We start from the raw sequence: 17382 nt of genomic DNA on the forward strand, positions 1-17382 counted from the left end.
TTTTTTTCAAACATTTTTAAATCAAGAAGAGTGCTGTGCAGGACTGAATCAGCATTTTGTCCTTGTCCTGTTGAAAGGAAGTGCTTTACTTTGAGTGATGCGTGCAGATCGTGGCCTCAGAGACAAACAGGGCTGCAGCAGACGCTGGCGGCATGTTTGCTGACAGTCCTCTGTGAAGACACAAGCCACAGGATCTTATACTGCCGTGCCACATCTACTACAACCCAGCCAGAGCACCATGAATGGAGGCCTTTTCTCACTATCTCCTCCTTTGTGCATATAAAGAGAAGTGTCTCTCCCGGCTGCAGTAAAAAGTCCTTTCTGGCCCAGAAAGCATTGCATTGCCTAAGAAGACAGCCGTTTATAAGCACTGAATTTTTTTTCTGAGTGGGAGGATTGATACAACCCGCCAGAGAATATCTCCATTCAAAGATGTTTTTGCCAAAGACCAATGTGTTTTTGCAGCAAGCACCAGACAGTTTCAAACAGCACAAGAAAGATGGGTAGAAATCACCCTTTTTATATATTGTGAAGGTTTTGAATGATGTACTGGAAAGCCTACAGGCTCCAGACAATGTACACACTGTTTAATGCACAGATGGTGGGTATTTACAACGAAACAGAATTGAGTCAGAGCTTAAAGAAGCAGCGAACCGGGAAGATTAAGTGCAATTGAAATGGTTTACATTTGAAGTCACCAAGGTGCTTCCCTGCCAGAGTAGATTGTCTGTGTTATTGAAAGTGTCTGGAAAATCCCCCCCATCTCCCATTCAGTCAACTTCATTCTTGCCTGTCTGGGAATTTTCCCGATTTACAGGCATTAACTATTATGGCAAAAGGTTGCTGTAGGAAAAGGTTATATTTTAAGGTCTGATCTTAAAAATCTAAAGAGTGTACAGCCATGTTCTTTGACAAAGTGGTAAATTGAGCTAAATGCTAACAATAGGATGCTAACATCCTCACAATGACAAGCATGAAGACTTTTTAACCATGTCCTCATCTTAGTTAAGCATCTTTTCATGTCTACTTGTGCTGCTTTCCACCATTCACAAAGTACAACTGAGGCTGGTAGGATCTTTTTCACTTTTCACCCAGACTTTTCACTCTCTAAACATAGTTCTTTATTCACTTCAAAGACCAACATTGCCATCCTAAGAGCCAATAAATATTCAAGTGATGTTGAATTTTAAGCTGTTCTAACAAGCCGATCAGGTGATGAATGTCTGGCTCATTTTGTTCCTCAGAGCTCAGCTGGTCTCCTCCTTTTTGGATGAGCGTGTCATTTTAAACATGTCATGCTGTAGAGAAGACAGTGACTGTTTGCTCAGCTGTGGAGCTTCGCAGTAGCATCTGGACGGAGGCCCTCGTTATCCTTACACAAGCGCAGAACAGCTAAGGCAAAGAACAAAAAAAAAAGAGGCAGGCTGGCACCTCTCATTTGGCCTCAACACACACAACCCAGCGTACAGGTAGGTAAGGTGTGGAGGGGCTGGGATTTTGCCATCTGCTTGCAGCCTACACTGAACATACTGTGGCAAGGAGAGACATTTTCCGGATGCATCTGCACGTAGGTAGGCAGTGTTTGGAGAGGTTACTAAGGGCAGGGTTTGGTATTTGCAGGTCATATTTCAACAAAACGGGGCCACGTGAGAGCCGGCGGGGACGTAACAGAGGAACGTGCACAGCCTAAGAAGAGCTTTTGACAGGTTGGTTTAGGCACAGAGCAGAGAAATTCCTCAGCAGTTCTGTCATCCCGCTGAGATTAAGAACATCGCTGAGGTCAGCCGTGGACCAGCGAGGGCGTGTAGGGCAGACTTACTGGGCTACTTCTTCACCCCAGGGGTCACTTACACAACTGGCAGACACAGCCTTGTAAATGTGTGAGAAATACATAACGTGCTGAAACAAAACGCAGAGCAGTCATCTTCAAGTGATGACAAATTGTGTTTGTCTCTCTCAAGCTGGGTGGTATTGTGTCTTGGGTGGTATTTGGAGAGCTGGCTCAAAGAATCTGCTTTTCTTTTTATTGTTGATCCACTGTACTCTTCAGCACTCACTTCAAACACTTGTGTTCATTTGTCTGTAAAGCAGTTCTGTTTTGTTCCCTTTAAAACTATTAACTTTTATAAAGTGAGACCCCCAAAAATAAAGTGAGTATCTTATTTCCTGGCAAATAACACTGAGACCTTTTTTTTTTTTAATACAATAAGAGTTTCTTGTTTGATTGTCTACTTTGGTGTACAAAGCTATCTTTTTCATCCACCACAGTAATCACTTTTTCATTTTAAATAGCAAAACCTTGAAGTATCTAGTTCTGTCCTGTTATAAAACACTTTGATTTCCTTGATGATATATAAGAGACCTAAAGCAGTACGTAAGTGTCACAACTCAAGCTACCTACTGTTTATCCTGTTGTCTGCTCTGAACCTGAACCCACCTGCCCTTTTCGCGCCTTTTCCATCACATGACCTTCCCTTTACTCACGTGCTGCTTCTCATTTCCCTAATAAGCCTTGAAGTATATAAACTGTCCTCATTTCCTCCCAGATCTTCAGTGTAGCTAATCCATCCATATTATGCCGATTCTGTTACCTCTTATCTGTTTTAAATAAAAAATACTTTGGTGTGATTATATTCTTAAATCTGTCTATATAAATATACAAATATGCTAATATTACAAGCCTAGCATCCTGCCCACCACTGGTGTGTTCGCTGTGTTGATTCGTGGAAGGAGCAGTACAATATGTAAGATTCAGACATGTTTGACTAAGAGGAGGAGTTCACTTTGCAACAAAATCATCGACCAGCAGACACGTAAGGGTAAGTTTGCATCTTTTATTTGCTTGTTGGTTCTTAGATTATTAGCTTAATAGCGTGTTAGCCTGTTAGCTTGTAACTGGCAGTGGCTGCCACAACAGTCCTGGTTGTGAAATGTACAAACATTTTAAGGTCATTTTTTTCGTAGATAAAGGACATATCATTGCCTGGTTAACATCATAACCAGCTACAAACTTTCTGTACTGAAAGTCCCTTCTGATGTTTCCGATTTCTTTGCTGACATGTGTATCTGAGATGCCAATTAGCTTTCAAATGTGTGACATACCTTATCTTAAATCTGATCTCTTTGTTTTTCCAGTGACTTAACTTTCCATCTATTAGAACTCCCTTGACTTGTTTTCTGTCTTCCTGCCTGTTCCAATGTTTTCTGAGGTTTGTTGGGTTTATTAGCGCTGAGCTGTGTGTCAGTATCAGGTTGTAGCCTCTCAGACTGAAGTTGTTCAGCATGTTGTGTTTTTCCATCCAGAATCCAAACACACCAGGAACAATACTCTTCTAGACAGGAATCTGACACTTGTGGTATTACCAGCATCCTACTTGGGTATTATTTTTGGGTAGATAAGACAAACGAGAGAGTGTTGTTCTTGGTCTGAATCTCTGTCTGAAATTCCAGAGTCATTCCTGTATTTACTAAGGCCGCACGGCCAAGGGCTCAAACGGTGTGCCTTCTGTCTGACAAGATTCATAGACTGGGTATGCAGAAAAGCTCAGACTTGGACAGCAGGCCGAGACATGGCCTTTCTCAAAAGTCCAAGAGGCTTTAGGTGCAGCAGACATTACTGAGATCCAAGCCTGCAGACCTGTGTGTGATCGCTCTGAGGATTGATGATTGTTTTTCCGATTCCAACTTGGCATTCACAAAGCGCTCTGAACAACACATTTGTTTTAAAAGTTGGAAATAGAGATAGGAGAGTTGGGGGAAAGGTCTTTCTAAGACAATACTTTTTATCTCGCTGCCAAAACAGGCCTCTCCTATGAATAGCAAGCAGTGATGTTGTATCTGGAATATGGAACATTTTTTGACACAGTTCATGACTAAGCTATACAAATATTTAGTATTTGATCGTGCATTAAAACACAGATTTTAAGAGATACAATGCTGCACATGATTTAATAGTCCAGTCAATCAAAAAAGGCATTTATTAAGCAAACTGTTCCAGTTTCTCAAATGTGAGAATGTAGACCCTTTTAAAAACAGTTAAATAACATTTAAAGTGAATAGTTTTATGCATGTCTGTAGTTGCGTCATGGAACAGCAGCTTCATTTGAACATGAGCATATTTAGTGAGCTCGCCCTAGCCATGGGTGTAGAAAGAGAACTGGATACAGCGTTGGAGGCAGGGCCAGTTCCGTTCCTATAACAGTTGCTTACTGGCATATAAATCCAAAAAAAGATCACTACAGATATCTCTGGATTTTGCGTTTAGGGAATTAAAAAAACGTTCAGGACATTGTGATTTTAAATAAGAGCTATTTGAGTCTTCTGACTTGGATTGATTTACCTAAACTATATCCCCTGATTTACAGACCTCTCTTTTCCAATTGAAGGCTATGTAATGTATCGGGCCTATAGCATTGAATGACAGCCGTGGAAGTTGTACTTACTTGGTTTTACATCTATGTACAATTGTGTTTAAAGCTGGTGCTGTTCATGTATTCAGTTATCTTAACTAGCTGCAACTGATGCATTTGATTTGCAGCTAAAATGCCAATTAGCACGTTTTATTATTGAGATTGAATCTGTTATCAAAAAGCAAACGTACCTAGATGACACTGATTTAGGGTTTTGCTCTGGAAATGTATCACAATTTCCTGACATATTAAACTCTTAAAGATTACTCAAACAAAGTAATGGGCGGATCATTCGATAATGAAATGCCCTGGTGTATACCATTATTGAATCTTGATATATAAGGATGCTCAGGATGCCAAGAACAAAACATTATTTTAAATCTTGCTCTTGACCGTTGATATTGGTCTCTTACACTTAACCTTTCTGTCCGACCTTCAGCGCATTTTTGCAAACTCCTCTGTGATTCACCACGCAGACAGTGAGAGACAAAGTGGTCGGGACTCGGGACAGTTATCAGTTTGCCATCCTTCATCAGACCCAATACTGTTGCTCTCCAGCAGTGATAAAAACAGACAGGAAGTGCGGAATGTTTTGTGATGTGGATGGATTATTTTAGTAGCAGAAGGGAAGCGGTGGGCTCTGATAGCAGCATCAGTGGCTTGTGAGAGCAGAGTGGTGAAAATCTCAGACAAGATTTAAACAAACAGAAACACAGACTGTGGCCTGGCTGGCCCGTGACACCCTGACAGAATATGGCCATGAGAGATCACACACCGCCATCTCCAGATCAGCCAAAGAAGTATTTCCACATCATCCAGAAACATTTGGGGATTACTACGTCAGACTCAGTGAATGCATTAATAATTTAACAGTCGATGGGGATGAAATGCTGCCGTCAATAACTTTATTTTACATTGAAATCTGGGACAATCAGCAGTCAATCCAACATCTCTAGATAATTGAGAAGTCAGATTGATTTGTGTGAAAGAGAAGAGTTTGTTGTATTTTAAGTGAATCTCTACCTCTTTGATTTCCCTGTGTCTTTGCTGATGGTTTCATTACATACTGTAACAACCATGTAACCTTGAGGAAAAACAGCCTAAAGTCTTTATTTGTAAAATATCTCTCCGATAGCTTAGATGATATACATCTTGATATAGCGTTGTTTAGGTATCTTTCTAGACTAGTGTAAGCTGCCTGAAAATAGATTCCTTTGCATTAAAAAAATAGTATAAAATAAATAAACACTGCTATAAAATGATTCCTTATCTTCACAGTTTACCCTGCTCAATATTTGCCTCTACCTCTCCAGAAATAGCACAGCTTAAATTCTCAGAGGTTTGACTGCCACTCCTCCATGCTCCTGTGCCTGCGTGACATACAGTCGCAGGTCGACTCTTGGGGGGAGTTTTCCCTTTGGAAATATCCCCACCTTCAGGCCGCGCTCTGTTTCCGCCCGCTGACAGCTCCTCTCAGCGGCATCAGCTCCTGCTGGAAACATCAAAACAACCAAAAAAGAGAGAGACATTTAGATTCTGCAACTCAGTGAACCTGTGTGTGTGTGTGTGTGTGTGTGTGTGTGTGTGTGTGTGTGTGTGTGTGTGTGTGTGTGTGTGTGTGTGTGTGTGTGTGTGTGTGTGTGTGTGTGTGTGTGTGTGTGTGTGTGTGTGTGATGTTGCCTCACTTATGGAGGATCTCTGTACAGATTGTATCAACGTTTGCTTTATCAAGAGCCACATGTGTGTTGCTCATGTGCTTTTGTCTTTGTGAAGTCCAACGTTAGATTTAGACGCTGAGAGTGAGGACAGCAAGTCCTCGTCTCTGAAATTAAAATGTATTTTTGATATAATCATTCCAAACTAATTATGTTTGGATCCAAGCAACATTATTGTCCATTAGATTTTGAGGTGAATTTTCATTTCTGCCAGATTACATTTGTTTTTCACTTTTACTTTTCTTATAAAGGCTTTAGAATGGAGGTTGTGTAAATGTTTGGGTCAAACAAAAGTGGGATATATGTATATACCCGCATTTAACAGTTAGTCTCTCTCACACATCCTCCATTAGACTCATGTGTTTACTTTCATAACATAGTGACATCATATGTGACACTCGCGCTTCTATTGGCTAGCACTCCAACACATTGTATGTGATAGGCTAAGGGGCGGGACATCTCTTAGCAGTTGACCAATCACAACAGAACTGTCCAGTTATACAATCAGAGTAGACTGGGCTCTGGTTTCAGACAGAGGGTGAATAAAGAGGTGCTGCAGCACAGGCAGTGTGGGAAAAATAAAGAGCTTTTTGAACATTAAAGCATGGAGACACGTCACGGTAGAGGCTCTAAATGCAAATGTGAACCTGAAAAAGAGTATAACAGAGCCTCTTTAAGTTCCTTAAAAATACGTCTACATTTTAACGCAAACCAGACTCTTTAAATAAACTTAACTAAGTAGTTTTGCTGCCAAAACGTAACCGCCTGTGTAAAAACTGGGACCATAATTTTGGACAAAATATGTTTCCCTCAAAACGTTATTGTTTTTTATTGTATGGGATGTTATTTTTAGGAGGCAGGGCTGGGTCAGACTGTCCTGCGGCAAAAATGAGCTGTGGTCCCCTATTGACTGTCACTTCATGCAATCAAGGGGCAATCAATTTTGCAGCAACAGAACCACAAAGCATACTATCAAATAAAGGGAAAACAAAGCACACATTATGAGCTTACAAGTTAAGACACCCAGGAAAAACAAGTTACAAATACGAGAGTGGAAGTGTAAAATAATGAAACATCAAGATCTTTCTTTTCTATCTGTCTCTTGTTTGCTCAGATTGTGTTTAATCAGGATGTTTTGTCATTTCTGCATTCAACTCAAAGTTCATTCAATTTATTGTGGGAAACCTGTTGCTTTTTCATCAAGTACAGACCTGAAAACAGAATCATCATTATGGTTACGTCTAGCCCGGAGCTGCAGAAAAAAACAGGAGTCCTACGCAGGAAAAGTACCTGGCCTCAGGACTGCAGTGCACCAATTTGTATGTGGCAATCCTATTAAACACAAATCTATTGAGGAATGTGGCCCCGTGAAAGCACAATATCAACTGCAATCATGACGTTTTAAAAGAGGCTCTATTACACTTTTTGTGGTTTCCCTTTCCTGTAGTGTGGTATATTGGTTTTTGTGCATGTAAATGGTCTGCCGGTGTCTAAAACCCCAAAGTTAGTGCTCAAACACATTGTGCGTGATGGGCAAAGGGGCATTACATGTAAACAAGTAACACAGAGGCACAAAATACGAATACAACCCTAAAACAAGTAGAATATGTCCTCTTTAAAATTGAAGACACAGGACCCATTATTATTTCAACGGACACAGCTGGGGCTTGTAAGGCCTCAGGGATCTGGGGGGCAATTACCGGGTTTGTATCAGCCTTAGTTTGAATACAATTATCCAAATTTGCATCACTTTTTTTTTATCCTCTTCGGGGTTAAACAGTATCGTAACCCAGCCTTGTTTTAAGCTGATTTGTTGTTTCATTTCTCCTCTGTGAATCCACGAACATCACATTAGCAAACGTTGATCCTTTAAAACGGGGGAAATGTATTTATTACCTTCAGAAAAATAGATCTTCCTAACTTTTGCAAATATAATACGCTTTGTTACTTATTCAGAACAGAGGATAGTCAAAGGGAACATTGGTAAAGGTAAACTATAGAGTAGAAGTATTGATAAGGCTGAAGGAGTGTGTGCCACTTGGTTGCGTCGTATAAAATCTGTTGTTAGCCATTTTTACACCAAATCTGCTCTGGGTGATTAATTCCGATAATTCAGGCCTTTAAAATGTGCTTTGAATGACTTGGAAGTGAAAAGAGAGTGCAGTGTCGAACAGCTACATTACACTTTCAACTAATTAAACTCTTGTCTGACTATAAATGAAAACTCAAGCATATATGCACTTTTTCGCCCCGTTACTCTGGCTGCCAGCCTCGACCTGAAGTCGCTCCCTGCAGCACAATGTGAGGAGCTGCTGTACTGTGCCGCGCTGCTGATGTTTATATGCGCGTCACAAATATACCAAGGGTTTTTGCCTCACTCTTTTTTGGCATGTGGCCAGGAGGTTTTATGATTAAAACCAGATTGTGCTTGCCCAACTCAAAGAGGCCAGAAAAATAGATTGCAGTTACGCATACTCTGCACAAGAGGGAAGTACAGAAACACGCAGGTCTGCAGCTTCTGTAAAGGTGGACTTTTTGAAGGAAGTGTAGCTATCTGCTGCTTAAGTCCCGACATCTGCTGCAGGGACTTTTTCACAGATGTCATCTTGTTATTAAGTCTGCTCTGTGGCATGAGAAGAAAGCTCCTCCTCATTCACCACTGACAGTAAACTAAGCCAGTTCTGAGGTACGATCTTCCTGTAAATATAAAGACTTCTCGTTTGTGTCACATGATTTCAGTCAAGCGGCTGTGGGGTCTTCCTTTGCCAAAAAACGTCTGAGCTCCTGCCAACTTTCAGTTCCCTCAAAGTAATGACTAAGCAACACTGCAAAAAAAAAAGTCTGTATTAAGAATTCATCCTCCTTTTGCTTTCAGTTGTATGTGATGCAAGTGAGACGGATGTCAACATCTTCGTATTATTTAAGCTACTTAAATAAAACCCACTTAGTTTTTTAAGATCAGATATGACTTAAATCGTGGAGTATTATCACCCTCCAGGCAGGTTTGGACTCAATGATTCACTGCATTAAAAAAACAAATGCTAATTTCTCATTTCCCTAGCCAAGACTGACACATTTTTCAGTGTAGTGAAGACTGGGAAATCATGTGACATCAACAACAGCAGACACATTACGCCCCCTCTGCCGCCGCCCACACACAGACATCACACACACACACACTCAGAGACATCAAACACGCACATAAACCCTTTTTTGTAACCCGGGAGGAACACTGCAATTCATTTAGTGACTTTGAAAACTACGCTGCCAGTAAACAAGGCCGACGTCACCAGCTGAGATGGAAATATCAACAGTGTATAGAGAGGGAGAAAAGTCCTCATGTGTGTGAACTCACCATGAGTTGTTCCCCTGCCTGGTCCCACTCTGACCTCCACTCGCTGCAGCAGGGTCTCATGTTTCAGGCCCCCTTTGGCACCGGGGCAGACCACTCCCCCCTTCCTCACACCATGCTGGTGCTCTCTCTGCCTCTCTCAGGGTACGCAGGGGGTCTCACAGTCTTCGGATATGGGTAAGGGCCCTTCCCACAGCGCCCATTTTGGGGGTACAGGGGAGGCTTCTGAGTCCTTGAATTAGAAGTGCTGTTACCGATAATGACTTTAGGGTCCAGGCTGTGTGGAAGTGGCTCTAAGTGAGTTTGCCCAACATGGTGGGAGTCTCTGGGGGGATACAGGTGAGGCGGGTGGCCGTTTAACCCCAGCCTCTCATTGATGATGTCTTTATGGTGGATGGGTGGAGTGAAGCGGCTGGTTTTGACGACTGATGCCGTGTGAACAGGAGAAGGAGAGTTTGTTCTTAAGATGATGCGATCTTCTTCCAGGTGTTGCGACGTCGGGACCGGAGCAGGCTGGTGATTGGGCAGCAGGGCCAGTCTGAGCTCCCCATGATGAGAGGAGAAGTTACTGGACGGCCCCTGAGAGATGCAGGGCGCCTCGTCGCTGAGGTCGATACTCGCCGTGAGACGATCAATCTGCTCAACCACCTTAATGATAATAATGAGAGTCAGTACGTGTCCAGACTTACTTAAGGAGAGCACTTGTACATTTGGGGGGTTATTTCCATTATTCCCTTCCACTTAATACTTCTAGACTCCAATACAAACTCTTTTGACAGCTATGGTCATCATGTACTTTTCAGATAACGATTCTACGTAATAATCTTTAACAATATAAAGGATTCTTAAAATTTAAGGCAGTGTTACCAAACATTTTAGGGCCTGTGACCCGACACAAAATATAAAAGTATTAAGTGAAGGCCCCTTTTTAAAGATCCGATTGTTGCTGTTTTCAGTTTGACTCAAAGAGAAGTTTCCCCTCTAAAGAGAGAAGTTTCATAAAAAAGAAGTACAACTTTCCAATATTTCACAGAAAGTATTGCCAACATTGAACAAAGAGGGACTTTTGTCCTCTCTCCTCCCCTCAAACATCTCACAACTACTTGGATTTATCTTCTGACCCTTTGAAGGGGCACGACCCCCTGGTTGGACAACTCTGGACTAAACTATCTAGTTGTTTAAATAGTTCAAACCTAACAATCAATCAAAGTTTATTTATGTAGCTCAAAATCACAAGTCTTACATTGGTCTCGGAGGGGCTTTACTGTTTATAAAAGATATGAATACCAATGAACAGCTAGAATATAAATACTCAAGAATTAGTACTTAAATTTTTTACTCTTTTTTTCTGTGCTAATCCTTCTGTGCTCTTTACTCTAACCCTAACCCTGAGTGCAGGACTTTTACTAGTAATGGAGTATTTTGCATTGTTGTATTGCTACATGCTAAAGTAAAAGATCTCAGTACGTCTTCCACCACAAGTTTGTCACTGACTGCTACAGTTGGAGCATTAATCCACATCTACTGGGAACCATGCTGGGTTATTTTTAAGTCCTTTCGTTGCCAACTGTCTTAATTCACATTCATGAAGCTGTTTAACTCGTAATGTCGCTGCACAGATCCATTTAGCTGTGAATCAATGCTATGTTACAGCTGGATATAAAATGGAGACTGTAAGAGCAAGGCACAATTTAGTAACGGTCTCAAGCCAAGCTTTTTAATGTGTTGGCCCGCTCGCAGCCAATTCCTGCAGCGTTCTGCTAAAGGTCAGAGCAAATCGTTCTCAATCATCACTTCGGTAAGAGATGATGACAGAGTCACAAACAATGCAGTCAGCATGCTCTCAGGAACACAGATGCACAAATACAAGACGTGTGTCAGACTGATTGTCGACATCTGAGCTTTGTGTTGATCGTTTTAAATGTCACTATATCCAGAGGGGCCTTGATAAAAGGCTGCGAGATCTGCACCTGACGTCTGATGTAAAGAATAAACATACGTAATAATAGACCCTCCTACCTCTTTCATCTCCACGTGAACCTGCTTCAGACCCCCCAACACATCCTCCAGATTTGTCACCACTTGTCTGATTTGATCCCTCACTGAATCCTGCCTCCTCTTCTGCGTCACCACCTCCGAACCCTGGCGCTGGTGGTCGTTAGTCGTCGGTTTGGAGGGCTCAGGACTGGGGACGGTGACGCCAGAGGGTGGGACGCAGGGCCCCTTCTGTCTGCTTTGGTTCAACTGTTTTTGGGGGACTTCTGTGGGGAAGAAACCTTTGTGAGAGCCACCGCGTCCATACCAGCCTTCCTCTGATCCACCCTTCAGTCTGCCCCGGTCCTGATGGCTATCTCTTTCCTCCCCTCCCTCAGAGAACACAGCCCTCTGTCCACAGTGGCCATTGGGCTTGTTTAGATGACCTAAATGGGGATTTTGTGGCTCAGAATGATAGTTCTCAGATTTACAACCACAACTTTCCTCCTCTTCGTCGACGCAGACATACCTGACTGTCCTCCTGTGCCGGTAACCTGGACCTTTGACCTGAAGATGTGGGAGAGGATGAGGTATTCCAGCGTTAAAGGGGTGTGCCCTGGTGTCGCAGCGCATCACACAGCCACACTGTTCCCTGACAGACGGGTAGTGTCTCACCCCGGGCTCCGGTGGGTAGCTCCACTGGGCAGGGTTCAGTTCCCAGGGGCAAACTTGGCTGAAGTCGTGTGACTGGCTGTAAGGGCCCGGCCCCCCAAACACAGGCCTCCTCTGTGGGCTGCGATGACCACTTCTCTCTGCTCTGTCCACCAGGATAGCTCTGCCCCCTACGTCTTTAACCCGAGGGGCCTGGACGTCTCTCATGCAGTCCAGAGATGGGTGGTCCGTCTGTCTCTCTGGTGCTGGTTGGTATGCTGGCCCACCGTGTTGGCCGAACGCTGGCTGATCATAGTGGACGCAGTGCTGGCAGGAGCAGGGTGTTGTATTGTTGATGTGCTTTTGGTGAAACCGGTGGTGTCCCGTTGTTTGTGCGCCTTCTGTGTACATGTCCAAAGAAGTCCAGAGGCTTGAGTGGAAAACGCCTTAGAAAACAATTGGTTTCCTCCTCTCTCTGCTCTCTCATTCACTCGCTCTGTTTTCCTCATCTGCGTCTTCCCACAAGAAAAACTTTTCTTCAGCCCTTTTTTTTCCTCCTCTCTACCCAAGACCTCCCCTTCCTTCCTGTCTGTTGTTTCTCTTCTTCTTCTTCTCTCCTTCTCTTCTTCTTCTTCTTCTTCTTCTTCTCTTCTTCTCCTTCTTCTTCTTCTTCTTCTTCTTCTTCTTCTCCTTCTCCTTCTCCTTCTCCTTCTCCTTCTTCTTCTCCTTCTCCTTCTTCTCCTTCTCCTCCTTCTTCTCTCCTGTAGTTGTTAATCTTTGCACCACTCTTTTGCTGGACCTTCTTTCTGTTACTACTTCTAACTTTTTCTCTACTCCTTCTTCCTCACCCTGTAGCCCTCTCTCCTACACGGGGCCCCTCTCCACCTCCCTCCCTCTCTGTCTCTCTACCTCTCCCGCCTCGTTGTTCTGTCTCATTTGCTGCTGCAGGCTTCTAGTCTCTCCCTCTCTCTCGCTCTCTCTCTCTGTGACTGTGTATTTCCCGTTTCCTCCCCTCCCCTCTCCCGCTCTCCTCTCTCTCACTCCACCTCTTACTCCGTATCCTGCCTCTGGTATATTCTCTCACAGAGTCGCCTGTACCTGAATTTAGGAGTTCCTTCTTTCTCCTCCACCCAAACTCCAGCCGCCAGGAAAAAGGACTCCTTATGTGTGTTTCTGTCTGTCAGAGATTTGCGTTAAAAGAGTCCCAGCTCCGGTGCTGCTGAGCTCATTAGCCAAACCAAAGCTTTTTGCACTCTGCAATTAAACGCTGCCTGGGATTCCTCGGCCAGAGACTGAAGGAGGAGGTGAGGGGAGGGGAGAAGCACACGGGGAGGTGGGGTTTCTAACAGATGAGGGAGTAGACAGCTCTCTTTCTTTCTCTCTCTTTATGCAACATTTTTACACTAACCTGTCTCTCTTTCTGTACCTCTCTCCATACGAATTCCTTCCCCTCTTTGTCCTTTGCCACTCCTGTCATTCCCACTCCATCATTGTCTCGTTTAAAGTGCTTTCACCTAGGCTGTTATGAAAAACTTTACTCTGCTGAGGCGAGCACAGACATTAAAGCTTCACTGTATCGAAAAGTGTTCATCCATCTTCCTCTAAAGTCCACACTATGGTGTTAACATGCGCTCAAACCATGCGCTCAAACCATGTTACATTTGTTATTCTTTAACCCACTAAAGATATAATAGAGCTCTCTCTCTCTCTCTCTCTCTCTCTCTCTCTCTCTCTCTCTCTCTCTCTCTCTCTCTCTCTCTCTCTCTCTCTTCTAAAATAGCACAACAAGCCTGTGTTGTGGCTCCTAATCCACTGTGATAGAGGAGAGCTCTGCATTTATTTTCAAAGATAATAACTGGAGCTTTGATAACAATAGGTTGTAAAAATAAGAAAACTACTGAGAACAACAACAGAGGAGGAAGAAGGGGATACATAAATCGCAGCAAGAGGATGAGCAGTCCGGACCCTGCTGCTGGGATTGTTGTTGTAGAGAAAACACAGCTGGAGTGACTTTACCTTAACACAAACAACATGCATACATATACCATTCATTCACAGAATCAGGATAAACATATCTGTAGACACTGGAATAAGTTCAATATAAATACAACTGCTCTGTATTTGAGTGTCGCTATAGTGGTGGGCGAGAATGATCCGATCCTCTATAGGTTTTATTCATGATAATAACACAAAATCTGGATAAAGGATGAAGAAACTGTTTATGGATTCATTTTAAATAGTGCTTGTTTTTTTTAGGCCGCCTGGGGGCAGCAGAAACAAGCTGTGAACTCAACACTGATATATTACCAACTCCTTTACACAAAGAGAAACACTATCATTAATTCTGGGTCATGTTTCTGTCGACTCAGGAGAGGTGACCACAACATTCACTCTCTACTGGCTTTGTTTTCGGTATCCAACCACTACTGCCGTAAATATTTGGCTCTATTTTTGCTAAACGCTTCTCATTGTTTACTCGCTAGTCACTAACTGTGTCTGTGTTCATTGTTTGGTGCTGAGTAGGTGGTGAAGAGTTGATGATACTTTATGATGGCAGCAAGAGTAAAACCAAAAACAGCTAAACCGCTAAGCAAAGCTGAAGGGAACTGCAGGCTCAGGGGATAACTATCTGAGAGTTAGATGCCCAAATCACGTTGATGCAGAAATCCAATAAAAACCCAACAAATTCCTTCATGCATTGCGACATCACAAGATTACCCACATTATAATATACAAAAAGTAAGGGCACAGCTGCAGTGTTTCGGCAATATCTTTGACGGCTGACATGCAGCCTCATCGTAAAATACAATTTGTGATACCTCTCTCCCTAATATACAATTATGTCATGAAAACAGTCTCAGAGTATTTTGTTTCTAAATGAGAACAGAATGAGAAACTGGCCACCTGCAGTGAACAGTCAGTCAACTGTGAAAGAAGAGCAATCTGGCTCTACATTATTTATTAATTTATTCTTAGTCAACGTTGTCCTTTCAACCTTCTTGGAGTTATATCATAGTTCTAAAACTGTCACATTTAATTTCCTTGACTCGTTTAAACCATTAGCATTATTTCCACCTGAGAACGAAATGTTGGTATACTGTATATCAACCCCTGACTATAAACACTTCACTCCCATTCTGTCTATCGTGTATAAATGCATACTGTATACACGATTCAGACAGAATGACTAAACAATCAAAGAAGCAAAGCAACAGCTCAACCTGTCATCTTGATCTCAGTGTTTCTCAGATCCTCGTCTACGAGCTACAAAAGGAATATCAAAAGTGGTTATTGTCACACTCTTTTTACCCTTACCTTTAGGTGAGTGCAGTATGTGTGCATGTGTGCTGCCTCCGAAAGGGCCCGGCTTATTCGGCTCTTACATCACCCTCTTTTGTGTTGGCCCATCTCCTGCATGGCTGCATGACTGCAGGGCAACCACGAAGTAGAGAAAGGTTGGCACATTTCCCCGCTCTGCACCCTCCTGTCCTCACCAGGGTCAAGATGACCTAATTAGTGCATATGGATACTTCTAGCGGAGTCTATAACTAGAGCTCAATATGTTGTCAGATGGCGTGTGGATTGTTTACCCTCCTGCAGATGCACAGGCCTAGATATTGACTCATGCAGGCCCACATCACGCGAGATGCAAATACCTTTATAATGCACGAGTTTGCAGGCGATAAAGTACATGTATGTGATATGATTACGTTGTCTCCTGCTTTATAACCATACTCTACATTCTATTTTTAGCCTTATTAAACTGGCTCGCTGTGTTTCATATCGATTTTTGGAATTTTAATTACCTAAGAGGAACAACATGTAAAAGATCCAGAGTACATTGCTGAATGTTTGTTGTTCCTCAGTTGGTCTGCAATCATCAGACTATCGACAAATAACAAACGATTAGCCTTCCATAACTCATTAAAATAGCCAAGATGTCAAAATCACATTGAGAAACTATAACCTTTTTATCTCAATCTGTAATTATTGCCTCCCCACGAGGCATATCGTTGTTTCTATGTGTGCTTTCTTTAGCCTCTATTTCTTTCTATGTTCTTTCTAATATGAACTAACTATATCCCCTTTTGTTAAGTTCAATACTTTACATTTATAAATATCTTAACTTACTTCAATTAGAGGTGGGTGTGTTGGTTTAATCCAGCTAATCACCCCCCACTTCCTCAACAAATGTCCTGTGTACATCCTGTGAACAGTCAAATACAAAACAACCTTCTATTATTATTTACAGTGTATTTACCTCTTTGGGTGAAGACATCGACAATGTTTTTAGACCCAGTGAGTTCCTATCTGTGTCTTAAATGTATAACCCTATAGTGCAGATATACAGTAGGGCCAATTGTCACTAAGACTGTGTATCGGTCAAGTTTTTGATACTTTTACAACTCCGAAAATGTAATTATTTTAAACATTGCAAGTTTAGAATTATTCGATTTTTCAAAGTAATGTTAATAAAGTTTAAAAAAGCAGAAGGTTTTGAGTTTTGCCTCCAATAAATGAGTCTAAAGCTAGCACAGATTTAATGACCTAATGACCTTGCACCTTTTATACTCTACTGGGCATTTGGTACTTAAAAGATTGAGATTCAAAAACAAATTGTAATTACTCAATAAAAACCTAAACAGTGTTTTATAGTGTACAAACGGCCTGCTAACTTTTTAACTTAAACCATCTTCTCAGTTCGGTGGAGAATGAAATGTGAATGTGAAATGTTTGACAGTGATGAGTTTGTTTCATTTTCTGATATGTGACTGATCCTCTTGCACCAGCACACGGTGAGTGTACGGAGTTCACTGTGATATAAATATCCGCCTGTGTTACCGTGAACATTGTGTTCCATCAGTAATAAAGCACTGATCATCACATGCTCCTGTAACATGATCTCCTCATGAGTATTTTAAACTCCCAATCATGTACATTATAATTATAACATTGAATAATAATGAAGCTAAAAAAGAGCTGCAGACAATAGTTGATTCCAAAAACAAAACACAGCAGTGAGTCCAGAGAGACACTTCATTCATGCAGCTGCTCAGATCAATGCTTTATTGTACGCTGGATGCATAAATTATGAGCTTCTTTGTGACACTGCGGTACTCGCTGCTGCATCTTCTTCTGAGAAACTGCTACGCATTTCATAATAAGTAGAAGTAAGAAATGGCTTTTACCAGGTTTTTTTTGGTCATAAAAGAACAAGTGAGTATAATAGTTTGCTCATTCAGTTCACACTTGGCGCTTTGATAAGGATTAACAGTTCCTG

At 42.1% G+C, this 17382-nt stretch overlaps 1 protein-coding gene across 2 annotated transcripts; it reads right to left on the reverse strand.

Moving 5' to 3' along the window:
* Positions 1-2814: 2814 nt before the first annotated feature.
* LOC134866177 (uncharacterized) lies at positions 2815-13377 on the reverse strand. Of its 2 annotated transcripts, none has more exons than XM_063886178.1 (3): positions 11496-13377; positions 9480-10124; positions 2815-5898 (listed from the first exon to the last, which is right to left on the reverse strand). In XM_063886178.1, exons 1-2 carry the CDS (start codon positions 12510-12512, stop codon positions 9585-9587), a joined length of 1557 nt encoding a protein of 518 aa, XP_063742248.1. In that variant the 5' UTR covers positions 12513-13377; the 3' UTR covers positions 2815-5898; positions 9480-9584. The 2 variants fall into 2 exon arrangements, with proteins under 2 accessions (XP_063742248.1, XP_063742247.1); XM_063886177.1 differs by having other exon boundaries at positions 2815-5901.
* Between the last annotated feature and the right edge of the window lie 4005 nt (positions 13378-17382).

Source organism: Eleginops maclovinus, chromosome 6, assembly GCF_036324505.1.
Source record: "Eleginops maclovinus isolate JMC-PN-2008 ecotype Puerto Natales chromosome 6, JC_Emac_rtc_rv5, whole genome shotgun sequence".
NCBI classification, from domain to species: Eukaryota; Metazoa; Chordata; class Actinopteri; order Perciformes; family Eleginopidae; genus Eleginops; species Eleginops maclovinus.